Source organism: Scomber japonicus, chromosome 16 (genome assembly GCF_027409825.1).
Source record: "Scomber japonicus isolate fScoJap1 chromosome 16, fScoJap1.pri, whole genome shotgun sequence".
Classification (NCBI taxonomy): Eukaryota; Metazoa; Chordata; class Actinopteri; order Scombriformes; family Scombridae; genus Scomber; species Scomber japonicus.
This window is the reverse complement of record NC_070593.1, coordinates 8,633,692-8,649,000: the sequence shown is the minus strand read 5'-3', so window position 1 is coordinate 8,649,000 and position 15,309 is coordinate 8,633,692. Positions and strand designations below refer to the sequence as shown.

Here is a 15,309-nt window from a genome sequence, read left to right as displayed (position 1 = left end):
GGTCCCTGCATTTCCCCCCTTCACTCTCTCTCTCTCGCTCTCTCTCTCGCTCTCAGCAGGCTATCCCCAGCCCGGAGCGTGCACATGACAGCTGATCCCCTAAACAAAAACAACAGCAACAGGGGAAAAAAAAAAAAAAAAGCCTCGATGATTCAAATCATATGTGGACAAATGCACAATGGATTGCGATACAATAAGGCTGCCAATCTTAAAGTGACACACTACTATTTTTTTTAACAAACCTTCTACATTTATTTTACGACTGCAACTAACGATTGTTTTTAATATTAGATTATATAAAATAATGAATTAAATAAATAATTGATTTAAAAAAAATGTCAGTGAAATGCTGTTTCCCAGAGCCCAATGCGATGTCCTCAAACGCCTCATTCTGTCAACAGTCCACAAGCCAAATATGTTCAGTTAACTCAAGAAACCAGATAATATTCACATTTGCCGACTATTTCATTTACACATAGTTGCAGCTCTAATAATTTAGTTGTCTAAAGCTCCAGTGAAGGCAGGGCTGGCAGATATTCAGTCGTAGGCTATATCATAGTTCAGTTGTCTACTCTAGATTAATGATTCATGCAAATAATGAAACACACTGCAAGTAGTAGAGTTATTATTAAGGTTTCTACTTTATATGAGGGAAATATCTAAGAGCAAGTGTTTCCCATATTGTTGCATATCAATATTGTTAATAATATATTGATTACAGCCATAAAGACTGTTTGCCTTTTTTTTCTTCTTCAAATGTATGATTTGATGTAAATGTAGGCCTATTGATTTATTTGGCTCCCCACTAGCTTCTACCATGTGGTTGCTATAGCCTCTCTGGGGTCCACTGTAAAGTTAATTACCATAAATCAAAAATCAGCATAATTCAATACAATAGAAAAAGTAAAATTCAAAATAACACCAATAAATATTTGTGTAACAGACACAACTATGTAGAAACCACCAGTCTTTGTTTTAGCAGCTTCTTGGAGAATAGTCTGTTTTTAATTCATTTAATATTCATGGGCAGCAGTTGTCCTCATACATCATGTTGATCTTCGCTGTAAGTAGTTGTGTTTTCACTTCCATCATCACACCAAAGCTCAGCTCAAATTCTGCACAATCACACACTGAAGCTCCCTCTGCACAGCTGACCATTTTCTCCACTCATTTCTGCAGTCTCGTTTGCTGTAATCTGCGGTGGTAATTATATATGTAGACAGGAACTGGGGGGGGGAACTGTTACAGACGTTGGCTTCGTTGCCATGGAAACACACAATCATGTCAGATTATTTTCAGGTGCTGCTGCGATAATGGCATAAGTGCGGCCGGTTTGAGAGGCTGACTTAAAGAGATGGGTGGAGAGGGGGGCAAGAAAAGATTGTTAACGGATCAAAAAACAAGTCAATCAAATGACTGGATGCATGGAAAGACAGAGAGAGAGAGAGAAAGGGAGAGAAAGAAAGAGAGAAAACTGAAGGCTTGCAGGGTTTTTTACAGTTTAACAGAGTGTTTATTGGTGTCTGTGTCAGCGTTTTGTTCAACCTGCAGCGTTGAGTGTCCCCTCTACGTGTCATATCTCAGTCAAGCCATATGACAGCAGCCACTACAGCCAGCAGGGAGGAAAACCTCATTCCTTCCATTCATAAACATTCCCTCTCTCTCTCACACTATCTCACTATCTCTCTCTCTCTGTGTCTCTTGTCCCCTCTGTCTCTCTCTCCTCCCATCTGTTTTAGCACTAACACCATTAGAGGCCCTGCTAGTAGTCAGGTGCATGTGGCATTCAATCACATGCAAATTTGTGGCAGATTTGAGCTGGTCAGCAGAGCCGCCGTGTAGCTGTAGATAGTGGAAATGCCAAGCAGTGTGGAACATCCTGGGGGACAGACCATTATATTTATAGAGACGGGTGACTTGACCTTCACTGCACATTGAGTATCAGCCATTTTAGTGCCGCTCCTCTAGATACTGAATACAGCATAATGGATCTCAGCTGCAGTGCAGTTAGTTAGCTTCAACTTCATCTTCGGCTTGTTAGAGGCTATATCTAATAATAGCTCTCTGCAATTCCATACTGTGGAAGGACTCTGTCAATACACAGTCTCTGCGTTCGCTGCTTTTTTTTGGGCTCTTATTGAGTTTTTTCTAAAGGAAATGCACTGTGAAATTACAGTTTTGCTGCACTGGAAAATAAAAAGCTTGCCCTCTGGGTTGGATTTGAGTGAGTTCAACTAAGAGTGGTTACATAAGTTTGAAACCTTTGTTCTGCTGTGTAGATTTTATGTTAAGGGTAAGACCTCTGTTAAATATGCCTTAACTACCGTAAGCACAGCTGGTGCAAGCCAAAAGCCAAGGACTCCTATTCATAGAGACACCCAGTTGTTCTCACCCAATGGCACAGAGTGAAACTGAGCAGGATGGTCAAAGCGGGTGAGGTATTTATAGTTGTGTAAATTATATTGTGTTGAAAGGCCAAAGTTTCACACAAATGACTGGCGTAGTGATCGTAAATCCCCTCAAAATCAGGGGGAGAGACCTAGCTTATTGTAATCAGGGGGACCAAATAAGAGCAGCTAGCTGACAAATGATGGTAGATTTAGATTTTTTGGAAGGTGGAAGGTTTATCAGCTGCTTTGGCATCTATCCAGCCATCATGTAGAGTTAATATTAAAGTCAGATTCAGCAGTTTGTCATGTGCTTTACCTGTAGCAGACTGTTTAGTTAGTTTAATCTTTAGCAATCTACAGTAGTTTCATCTGAGCTCATGTATAAGTTGCATGTAAAATATTTATTTGCAAAGTAAATGCATCAATCAGACACATGTAGTGGAGTAAAAAGTACATTGTAATACTATGTCCCTCTCAGAAAAGTACAGTAATTAACTTTAGCTGTCAAATACATTCAATGCAAAATATTTTTAACACAATATTTCACTCTGCAGTGTGGTTGGTAAAGAAGCAGAAACAAGCACAAAATAGAAATACAAGAAGTACAAATGAAGGACAGTATTTGAGTAATATTGTACTTTCCACATGTGGTAGTCTTGTCCACAGAAAACAGTGAAATAACTTGTTGATCAGGAAACATATCAGGCTTTCCAGAAAGAGAAAAAAAGAAGTAATAACAAAGATGAAATGATTAATAAAATTAATATTATGAACATATTTGATAAGATGCTATATAAAATAAATTAGACATAAACATCACAGTACTTTAGCTACTTTCTCAGAAACTTCATGTTGCTATCAATGATGTAATTAATCTACTATTAAAAAAACTGTATGAATACTGTAAATGGAAACAATACAGTCTGTAGTGTTAGGCTTATAAAAATAGTATCATCATGTTGTGTCATTTTTGGTAAAATCATGTAAAGAGGAAGTATGTATTTAGAAGATTTTCTGAAGTTTGTGGCATTAATATAGAGGCTGTAATAGCACTGTGTCACCCTGAACTCATACATCTGATTCTCAGGATGAGTTTTGCAGCTGCACATAATCTGCAGTATATTGTCCTAGTTTTGCCGTGTCAATGACACCCTCATCACGACTCTCTCCATTCACAAAGCGAATCCTGTCGTGACGGAAAGAACTGGCTCTGAACAGGCTGTGGGAGTCAGAATTCAGAGAACATGTCTAATTTTTGCAGCCTCCTCACAGCCCGCCACATGCTGCCTTTTCATTGAGTTCCTCTCGATATACACACTGAATAGGCGCACGCTGTAGGAAATGTATATTCAGAGCAGCTGCACCATATGATTAGTCTTTCAAAGTGCTTGTCATTTTTGCATTTCTCCATTGCACTGCATATATTCACATGCTCTGTCCACCTGATTTATATAGATAATAATAGAGGAAAATGTGTTAATATATGTATCTAAATGAAAATGAGTGTTATTTTGCTTTCATCCAGATCACACAGTTTCAGGCTAAATACATCACTTAATCTTGGGATGAATGAATGAATGAAGTGCGGCTATCTGGAATGCTGATGTTTAGGTCTTTGCATCATGATATCTGACACCCCACTTTGTGTGTAGTGTGAGGCAGCTGCTGCTGTGCTTTGAAACACAGCGAGAGAGAGGAAAAGCGTCCTTAAACGTGGGCTGTTGTGTAATCCCTCCCAGGGCCCCTTTGCTATTTTTGTGCCTGGGTCCGCACGTCACGGTTGGGTATTTTCTCTGGTGACTAGCTCGCATCAATAGATCTTCTAATGTACACCCAGTCAGCCAGCAGCTTCATGACTGATGGGACTTTACCTTGCTAATTTATTTCATTATTGTTACCCAGACATGAGGAGAATGGTGAAATGGACTATGCAGCATGAGGAATGTCACATGTGACTGTCGATATGGGACAGGGGACTATTCAAATGTCAGGTTTGTATGAGGATTATATTTGATATCTGAATGTCAGCTGCTGTATGAGCTGAGGCTTTTTTCCCATCAGACCGTGTGCTTCATGTCATTCTGATCACAGCAAGGGCTTGTTGATTGATTCTGCATGCGATGTGCTATGTTGCTGTTACACTACCACAGAGGGTTTTACCATCCAGCTTCTCTGAAGCCGGTCATCTCCTTATGATATTTATGGATTTGTTGTCAGCGTGAGGCTTCATGCCTATTCCCTTTAATGGCCAACTTAGCCTCTAATGATGTAATGCAGCGGCATAACGATGCTCTCCATGGCCAGCATTTGTTTGCTCATTGTCCTGTCCTGTATGGAGAGCAGTAAGAGATGTGCCCCGCGATTGTCTGCTGTTCTAATAAATCTCCATAAAGTCATTTCTCCATCCATGCGGACATACTGTACCACAGTCTGCCCACAGTCGTCCTGAAACACACCTACTGCCACCCACCTGCCTGCTGTTGTTGCACGTCATTGCTGCTGTGTCATATATTTTGTGTATAGGTTGGTGCTTGTTGCCGTCAAAGATATGTGGGTACAGTCTTTTTACAAAAAGTCTGAATGTGCTGAGGGATTTGTCAATGAGACTTTGAATATGTCGGCTCTGTTCCCTCTCTGTCGGGCTTAGTTCAAAGGTATGCATTGTTTCTGAGGGTCTTATCTCGCTGTCACTCTGCACCCATATTCCCCTTTCCCTCCTCCTGTAGCTCAGAGAGGATGGAAACTAAGCAATGAGGTCAGACCGACCTTGAAAGGGAGCTCCCTACCAGGCCTCTGAATTTTTGTTACCCCTGGGCACCCCACTTAGTTTACCTCTGTAAACCTCCCCGTTGAAACATGGATCGTTCCAATCTGAGGCAGCTCCCCCCTCTCCGCCCCCTCCTCATCATCCTTCATATGCCTGCCTTCATTATTTTCTCTATGTATCCTGCTCTGGAAGAAGCTCTCAAATCTGTCTGAAAGCATAGCTATTAAGCCATAAAGAGACAAAAGAGGCAGTGGGCATTTGCAAAAAAAATACAAAGGGGAGATTATCAGCCTTGCATCTGCTTTCAAGCATCTCTCGGCATCTCGAGAGTCACCTTGGATTCATATCCTCTGGTTTGTGCCTGAGGAGTGTGTGGTGTGCTAACAAAGAAAGAGAGGGAGTGAGAGAAAGAGAGTGAGAGTCGGAGGATGTCCTAATTAAGGGGAACTCAGAGGGTTTGAACCAGATAATCTTACATAACCTCGTTAGGGAGGACACAGCATTTGATACTGAGAAGATGGAAATGACGTGCCCTCAGAGACACATCCCCATGGTGTGCAACTGAAGTGTAGCAGCAAAAGCATTTCAGTTTAACCACGAGAGGATGCTGCTTCTTGTCGGAGTCCGGCATGTTTACGTACAGTATGAGGTCCTGTAGGGGCTCAGTGTGGAGATGATGACACTCTGACAAGTTAAAGAGTTTGAATCCCTTAGAAGCAAGGGACCGAAACTTGTTATGTGATGTTGTGATGCTAAAGGAGTTGAGCAGAACATTTCAGTATGCATTAAAAGGGTTGCAGGTACACTCATCAGACTGACAGATCGGACAGTGTCACCTGTGTGTGCTGGCATGCACTGACACACATACCATACTCTGTGCTCATTTGGCACTTTTGTTAATTATCAGTAGTTTTCACAGGTTTACAACCAACATTAAGTCCTCATCTTCTGCACTGTCTTGGTTATTTTATGCAAGATCATTTTAAGTTTCTGGAATACAGATTCATTTTCAGTTTTTTGCATGCAGACATGCAGTGAAGTTGAGATGTTTTCCTATTACCCTTCAGTGCTGAAAGGAAGTGAACGAGTCAAATTCTGCGATACAGAAACGAAAACAGTACCTTCGAGATGTATTGTGATTGTTTCACAGCTAAGCTTTTAATGTCTGTAGTTTTTCAAAATGTATCAATAAATAATTAACTCCCTTTTCCCCCAATATAATGGCTGATTATTTATTAACTCCTTTGCAGATATTTGCACTTAAAATAGTACAAATTCTAATAAAAGAGACGTTTCACACGAAGGAAAAGGAGTTGATTTTGAGATTGTTGAATCTTGCTGAATAAAGATGTTGCTGTGGTGAAGGATTCAATTCCTCTAAGATTCCTATTCAGCTCATACATACACCCACACTCAAAATAAACACATGCACATGCACAACCATTCATGACACACATACTACAGTATAGGTCTAACCTTAAATACACTCTCACACACACACACACAGACACAAACACACACGTGTATGCAGTCAACAAGCCATGAAGTACCTTGGGGTTTTTTTAGGGGCTGGTAAAGAGATTTTTTTTTCCATTCCTGCTGTGATGGAGCTCATTATGAATTTTATACTCCAATTTTATTAGGAGGACTTTTGGGAAGCAGCCTTGAATAGCTCCCATGTACAAGGATTGGATTTGACTCAGATTAAACCATGCAATCGATTGTTCCCATTTTTCCTTTTGATAACCTTGAGCGTCTTTGTGTTTGTACACTGCTGTTCATACATCCACAAACTTTCACTCGTCTAATTCTCAATTCTGTCTTATTTCTTTCAGATGACCCTTCCCTGCAATCAATTCACATGTATGTTAATATCACTACAGATACATAACAGATATTGTCCTTGAAAACCGATCCCAAAGAAAGTGACATTGGATTCATGGAGTCACTTGAAACTACTGCAGGGGTGAAAAGCTCCACAGAGGGCCAGGACAGAAATGTTGCACAGAAGAAATGCACATCAGAGTCTGCACAGACTAGGAGGAGTCTATCTGTTGAGTTGGAGGGCAAGGGATGGCACCCACAACTGCAAGAAGGACAGGGCAGAGACACATGTGGTTTCAAAGAAATGTCTGACTCAGGGAAATCACTGCAATTAGAAGACCCCCAAACTCAGTCCACAAGCCATCCAGACTATGAGGTGTCGTCATATCCACAACAGGTCACAAAACAGTTTCCCATTGGCAGACAGAAAGCTGTAGGTCATGTAATTTCTGCTCAGTCCCCAGTTAGCTGTGGACCTGCATCTCACAGGAAGTCTCCCACTTCACCTGAAGCCCAACAACAGTGTTCCCATTCAGGGATGGATCAGCTGTCAGAGACTGTGTGTAAGGTGGAACAGAAACCACAAAAGCCTGGGAAGTATGTTTGTGATTACTGTGGAAGGGCATGTGCCAAACCCAGCGTGCTTAAGAAACATATTCGCTCACACACCGGTGAACGGCCCTATCCATGTGTCCCCTGCGGATTCTCCTTCAAAACCAAGAGTAATTTATACAAACACAGAAAGTCCCACGCTCACTCCGTTAAAGCTGGAACAGTGCCATTCTCAGAACTTGGTTCTTACAATGCCAATACAGACCAGGGGTCTTTTGAAGGAGAAGGAGAGTTATTCTCTGATGCTGAGCAAAGCACGGACACGGACGAGGACACTCTTAACGACCCGCTGCTGCTGTTGGACTCTCCACTGGAGGGATCAGATAACACTGCTGTAAAAGTACTAAATCTCATTGCTCAGAAAAAGGGAGCCACGTCGATGTCAGCTCAGGATGGTTCATCCCAGCCTCAAGAAATCAATGCACCTCTTGCTGCTCCCGAGGCAAGCCGTGCAATTCAATCTTGCACGATCAAACAGAGGCTTGCACTTCGGCTGTCTGAAAAAAGAAGCAGCGACTCTGACCACAATCTGTCCCTTCCAAGTCAGTCTAGCAAGGGCAGCACGGACTCCGGCTACTTCTCGCGCTCCGAGAGCACCGAGCATCAAACCGGTCCTCCAAACACGAACGCAAAGTCCTATCAGGAAATTATGTTTGGGAAGTGTTACAGGCCAAGTCCTAAACAGGCAACAGCTTTCGTGGCCTGCAGCACAGACTCAAGTGAATATACTGGGAAACGCTCTGAGAAAGGGGTTTCCCGCGTTTTCACCCAAGAAAAAGACACGGTTGAGTCAATAAAAATAAACACAAAGTCATTCACGAGGGAAGAGGTGAAAGAACCACAGTTAGACAGTGGCGCTGATGTGGGGCCTCTGATGAGAAGCAACTCAATGCCAACATCTTCTGCAGTCTGTTTGACTATGCCTCAAGCCCTCAGAGGCAGCCACTCTTTTGATGAGAGAACAAGTACCGGGGGCATGAGGAGACTCAGGCGGCAAGCTGCTTTCGAACTCTCCCCACATGATGGCCATGTAGATACAGACGGTCATGGAAAGATGAGCGAGAGTGGCATTTCACCCTCAGGATTGGAAATGGAAAATTACCCCTCTGCAGCGTCTAGTATGAGCCATCAGAGACATGCAATGGAGCTGGCAACACGGAAACGTCGGAAAGAGAAGAGGGAGGAGGAGGATCTGCTGGGTCAATACGAGGTGCATCATGAACAGTGTGAAGAAATGTTTGATTCAAGCAAGGACTATGATTCAAAACAAGTCAGCCAAGGCGCAATGGGCATTATGTCATTAGGAAAAGGACACTCTTTAAGTATGCTAACACAGACAGACAGGTATGACATGGACATATCGGTGAGCCACGACGTTTCTGGTAGAAAAACCTTAGGGAATGTAATTTCAGTTATCCAGCACACAAACTCGATAAACAGGCCTCTCTCTGAACAGTATCACGGACAGAGACAGGACAGTGTTTCTTCATTTCAAGCTATGGAGGCAAGTGAATCGTACGAATTGGAAAGGAGCGATAGTCGACTACGACAATCCTTTCAAATGGGCCCCAAACTTGTACGACAGCCCAACATACAAGTCCCAGAAATTCGGGTCACCGTTGAGCCCGACAGTCCAGAAAAAGCTCCAGAGGTGCAGGTGAAGGAGCCAGAGAAGCACGTAGAGGAGTTTCAGTGGCCACAAAGGAGTGAAACTTTAGCACAATTCCCCCCAGAAAAGCTCCCTCCAAAGAAGAAAAGGCTACGCTTAGCTGATATCGAGCACTCCTCTGGTGAATCTAGTTTTGAGTCTGCATGTACCAGTCTCTCCCGCAGTCCAAGCCAAGACAGCAACTTATCCTACAGCTCCACCTTTTCCTTTGACAGGGAGGAGAGCTTGAAGTCAGTCTCTCCTGCAAGGCAGGATGAATTTGGCAAACCACTAGAGCTGTTGGCTGTGCCAGGAAGTGGGCACTCCCTCTCTTTGCTCAACCAGCGTCAGCAGCATGAAATGAGACGCTCCTCCTCAGAGCAGGCGCCTTGTAACTTGCGCAAGGAGTTCCCAGAGGTACGAAGCATATCATTTGACTATGGCAGTCTTTCTCCAACATCCAAAGTTAGACACGTGGACATCATTGCTGGCCACTCGGCTGTGAAGGAGAGAAGGAGGGGAAACTTGGTACGACAGGAATCACTGAATATGGACACTGAGGTAACACAAGTCCCATCACAAGTGTTCCCGCAGTATCTCAGCAGCACCTCCCCTCCATTCACAGCAGTTGCTGCTCTGCCGCAGACTTTGCCAATATTTTCCACCGGGAATACATTTCCCCAGCTGTCACATCCAAGCCTTCTAGTTCCTGTAAGAATCCAGACTCATGTGCCATCCTATGGCAGCATCACATACACATCAGTATCACAGATTTTTGACAATCAATATGACAGTGTTAGCTCCACTATGTCCACCCCTCAGAATCAAACTTCGCGTTTGTCTGGAAATCTTGACTCTCATAATGTTTTAGGTTATACCAGACCACCTTCAACAAACACCCTCAGTGTTGAAGCCCTTGATTTGTCATCAGCAAAGCTCAAGACAGGTATCCCTCTTTCTCTGACCTCTCGAACTATCTCAACCACTAATGCATCCAGTGGTGGTGCGAACAAACGGATGCTATCCCCTGCCAGCAGCCTGGACCTCTTCATGGAGGTTAAGCAGCAAAAACGTGTCAAGGAGGAAAGAATGTTTGGACAAATTGTGGAGGAGTTAAGTGCTGTAGAGTTGGGAAAATGTAATTTGAGTGAGGAGAAGGGGTACAGGTCAGAGATGCAGGGTGCATCAACACCTCAAGCCCAGGATGACTCATGTAGGAGTAAATTTATCACACTACAGCAAAAAGTGATGGAGGCCACTGACCACAGCGTTGAGTCAGCCATGGAAAGCAGCTCTTTGGAAAGCAGCTCACCACCATATTCCATGATATCAGTTAGCGAACTGAAAGAAGTTGGCATGGAGAAACGAGTGCAGATGGATATGGTGGCACAGCTGGTTACCAGTCAAGACATCCTGACCTCAGACGCCGAGCATTCAAGACTGTTATCTCAGTTTCCAAGTCTTCGCACGACGACAGGTGTGAGCTGGTGTTATCTCAACTACACCAAGCCAAGCTGCTCCCATGGCAACGCTCCCTTCTCCTCTGTGTATGCCACCTGGTGTGTGAGTTCCCACAACCCGAACCCTCTTGAACTGAGCACCAGCGCTACTCTAGCTCTCCTGCGGTCCAAACAGAGGGGAGAAAAGGTTATATACACTGTGGCTGCCATGTGTCAGCCTGGCACAGGGAAATTGGTCTCATCCCTCATCTTGTGGAGGCAGACGATTGAACAGGTGAGAAAATTCATCCATTACTGCATCGTTTCTAAAGCATACCATTGCCTTAAATTTTCAAAAACTACTGTAATCTGTATTTATGACATATTTATTTAGCTTTGAATGGTTCTAATTGGCATAATTATCATTATTATGAATATTACCTATTAAGGTTTACGGTCTGTGCACCTTTCTACCTTAAATATCAGAAAAAGCTAACAGTTTGAAATGTTGACATTCTGAAGGACCTCATTACCAAGACTTTGGCTGGCTGCACACTTCAATTTTTTTGGCAGGAGGTTCAGTCATCATTGGCATGCTGCTGGCTATGACGTACTGCATTTACTGTTAACAAAAAAAGAAAAGAAAGATGCATTGGCTGTGCCAGACACTAAAATTGAATTCAGGTAAATATTATGTGTCCATGAAGTCTCAGTCTTGACAATAGGATGTTTTTCTCTATTGCAACCACAATATGTCATGTAGGCTCAACATATGGGTATATTTTGTCATAAAATCAGGCTTAGAAAAGCTTTCATTCTTTTCCCAGCAGCAACATAATTAATGTTTGCACACTATGTTGTGTAAAGTCAATGCGTGACACACAGTACTGGTGGTATCACGTTACGCTGTCGATACAGAGTCCACTTAAATTGGATGTTAATAAAATGTTTGTTCATCTGATTCAGCTGCAGAGGAAACCGGAGCCCAAAGAGGTGGACATCACCTACGGGAAGAAGGTGAAAGACATGAGCTGCAGAGTGAAAACTGCCAAGGAGGAGTGGAAAGAGAGGGAGGCTTCCACAACCCAAACAGTGCCAACACGCATTAAGATCTTTGAGGGAGGGTCAGTCAAGATATTAGTTATCATCACACTTGTCATTTCTGCTGACAGTAAATATAGAAGTTATATTAGGATGTTAGTGCACTTACTGTCTAAATGACTGCACTGTTTTTTTCCTAATCATAAATGTGTTATTTTATGTATGTTTTCATTAGAAGTAAAACAATATATATGTTTCAGGTACAAGTCCAATGAAGATTATGTGTATGTCAGAGGTCGAGGCCGGGGAAAATACATTTGCGAGGAGTGTGGGATCCGCTGTAAGAAGCCAAGCATGCTGAAAAAACACATCAGGACCCATACAGATGTGAGACCGTACATCTGCAGGGTCTGCAACTTTGCTTTTAAAACTAAAGGTGAGCATTCTTCAGGCTTACAGACTCTTATAGACTACAATTAAATAAAAACAAAAACAAAAAACAAGTGAAAATCTGTTAAAAGAATTAATGATGAAAAAAAAGTGTGACAATCAGAATCCAAAAATACTGTCTTGCAGCAGCAAAAACCCTGTAGTGTGCGCTTCTATTTACAGGTACTAGAGTATTGTGCAAGATCAGCAGCTCATTTGTATTGTCTCCTTTTTTCTTTCAACTAAAGGGAGCATTTTCTGAGCTGAATCCTTTTTACTTAAAGCTGCAGTAGTCAGTGTCCTCTAGTAGCAGGAAACCTTTGGAGGAAATCTATGTGGAAATCTGTTTTAAGTAATCTGCTCCTTTTAAAAGTTTTAGATAAATTGTTTGTGTGGAAATTGGTAATAATTAAGAACTACGTGCCTTACCTATTACTCATGTTATTTCTCTCCAGGAAACCTGACTAAACATATGAAGTCAAAGGCACACATGAAGAAATGTCTTGAACTGGGAGTGTCAGTAACTATGGATGATACAGAGATACAGGAACATGGTAAGATGTTGTTGTGTACTAGTCTTGCATGTGCATGAACCATGTTGCAATAAATCCAGCTAAACTGATGTGTTTGTGTTTTTGAAGTAGATGACATCCAACAAGAGTCCAAAACAGAGGTGGCAGTCACAACCAAACACCAGTTCTCCGACGCAGAAGACTCAGATGGCATGGACGAAGAAGTTGATGAAATTGACGAAGATGATGACGAGGACGATGAGTATGAGGGTGATTCAACTCCGAAGCTGCGTTCAAGAAGTACGAGTCCTCAGCCGTGTGGAGTCACCTCTCTGTCAGTCACGGCCACCGCTGCCATCCATGGCTGCTCCCTCACCTCTCTGCCTGGTGCTGACGCTCGCCAACAGGCCTCTGGCAGGCGGACGGGCTCAGACCATCGACCCGTCCTCGACCAGAGAGAGAAGTCTATAGATGAAGACTCTTTGACTATGCTGTCTCCAGATCACGCCAGCTTCCTCTTTGACCCTTACTCTTCTTGTCTGCTCTCTCCTGGCTGGGAGTCTCCTATCAGGGAGCCCTCACCTTCACGTCTGCGTTACCCATCCCCAAGGCGAGAACTCTCCCCGCGAGGTCGCTCTACTCCCAGATGGGATACTTCCCCGCTTAGACCTGGCTCGCCCAGCTTCACACCCATTCAGCACCTCTCCCCGGTCTCAATTGAACGACCAATGTCTCCTGGAATCGAGCTGGCTGGAAAGCGAGAGTCCGCGATCAGAGGCAGGCAGAGGGTTGTGCTGAGAGCTATTTCACCACGTCGGGGCTCGCACCAACACAAAGGCGCTGGCGATAAAACCAGACACCACGCAAAGATCGACATGGCTCAACAACAAGGGGCCTTTGAAATGGAACTGGTATGTAGCACAGTGCAAACTCTGTCAAAGAGCTTTCTTTTGATTTGTTTATTAAGTCATTTCAAAAACTTGAGAACAGATTTTGAGGATATTTGGAAGTGCTTAGATGTTGGTGCATATTTCACATTTTTATAATAAGACTTACTATTTTACTTATTATTACTATTTTATTTATGTGAATGAAAAATTCCAGCACTTGTATCCAGTGACTGTCTATCACCAAAAGTGTTTTTTTGATCCAGATCCAGATTTCACATATTTCATTAATCAATGTAGGACATTTAAAAACTGGTGGTATTTGATATTTTTCTTATCAACAAATCCAATGAAAAGAACCAAGAAATGCCTGTGCAGTCAAAGGTATACATTAGTTTAATAATCTGTGCCACAGAGCTCCATTTGTTGTCCAAAAACTATTAAAAACACATCAGTGACTCATGTTGCGGCACGACTCCTTCATGACCATGAACACGGCCATTTAAATGTCTTGTCGGGACCAACTAAAAATAGGCCCAAAGAAAAGTGCTGTTACTTCTGTTTGAATAACATTTGCTGACATTTATGAAGGCCACAAGCCAAAGTGCATTGATCTCACAATAAAGATGTTCTTTCTACTAACATTGCTGGAGGCTTGATGTTTTCAGACATTTTTCCCTCTCCGTGCACCTTGGACGAAGATGAAGTTTTGCCAGAAATCCCCGCCCTGAAACCTTCTGTGTCTAGTTGAAATTATTTGGCCTTTATTAAAAATTAAAGAACATACTTGTGATTTTATGTCCTGTTGGTTTGGGGCTGAGTGTCTCAGACATTGTAGGAAGTTGTTGGTTTTGGTCTTTTCATGGGTTTGTTGAAGATAACACAAATACAGAATATCAGCAGCCTTACTCTTTCATGGACTGTGCAGCCAAGACGGTGGTATGCATTCTCTAAGTGCTTTGTAATGTTTTCACACATTTGTGCATTTTTTTCTAACTTTGATACATTTTCACATGAGAAATGATGTTGGCGAAGTTGAAACCGCTCTTAACGCTGCCAATATGTCGTTTCAGGATCAAAGGAGTAGCTTGGCTGCTACTCTCCCCGGTGCTGCCAGTTCTCATCACCAGAACATCCTCAGCCACCTCCCTCTTCACTCCCAGCAGCAGGCCCACAGTTTGCTCCCCGTCGTTCCTGTCGGAGGGCTCCAGATGTTACACTCCCCGCCTTCCTCCAGCACTGATGTCACCCCCTCCTCGGCGCCGAGCCCCCAGAGCAGCGAGGGCCAGCGTTGCAGCAGCAGGGAGGGATCTGTCCACGGGCCCGAGACGGGAGAAGACGTCAGAAGCCAGTGCCAGCTGTCCTCCCATCAGGCCGCTCAGGAGAAATGCCTCGACTCTGGCGTCAGGGACAGCAGGCAGGAGGAGAACGTCCAGACCTGCTTGAAAGCCATCGCCTCGCTGAAGATAACCACAGAGGACCCTCATTAGACCCCTTTTTACGCCTCCCTGATTTGGTCCAGGAACAGATGCCCCCTCTGCGCCACCTGCAACCATGTCGTCCTGAGCCCTTTAGGCAAATAACCTCATCTTTATCCCATTAGAGGCAATATAATAACACTTCCTCTGGTCTTGCACATACCCCAGACAGCTCCTTTAAATCCGAGTGGAGATCAAACCTTCACAGTGAAGAAGAAACCCACTCTGTCTGATGTGCTCCTCTCTTCAGAGACGCTTTGAAACGATTGGACGAGCAGCAGC

General features: G+C 43.3%; 1 protein-coding gene across 1 annotated transcript; it reads left to right on the top strand.

Annotated features, from left to right (window-relative positions):
• The first annotated feature begins 7,054 nt into the window (after window positions 1–7,054).
• On the top strand, window positions 7,055–15,039 carry hivep2b (HIVEP zinc finger 2b). The gene is made up of 6 exons (XM_053336334.1): window positions 7,055–10,975; window positions 11,647–11,804; window positions 11,982–12,157; window positions 12,606–12,704; window positions 12,792–13,573; window positions 14,623–15,039. The coding sequence occupies exons 1-6, from the start codon at window positions 7,097–7,099 to the stop codon at window positions 15,037–15,039; spliced, it is 5,511 nt and encodes a 1,836-aa protein (XP_053192309.1). The 5' UTR covers window positions 7,055–7,096.
• Window positions 15,040–15,309: the final 270 nt, after the last annotated feature.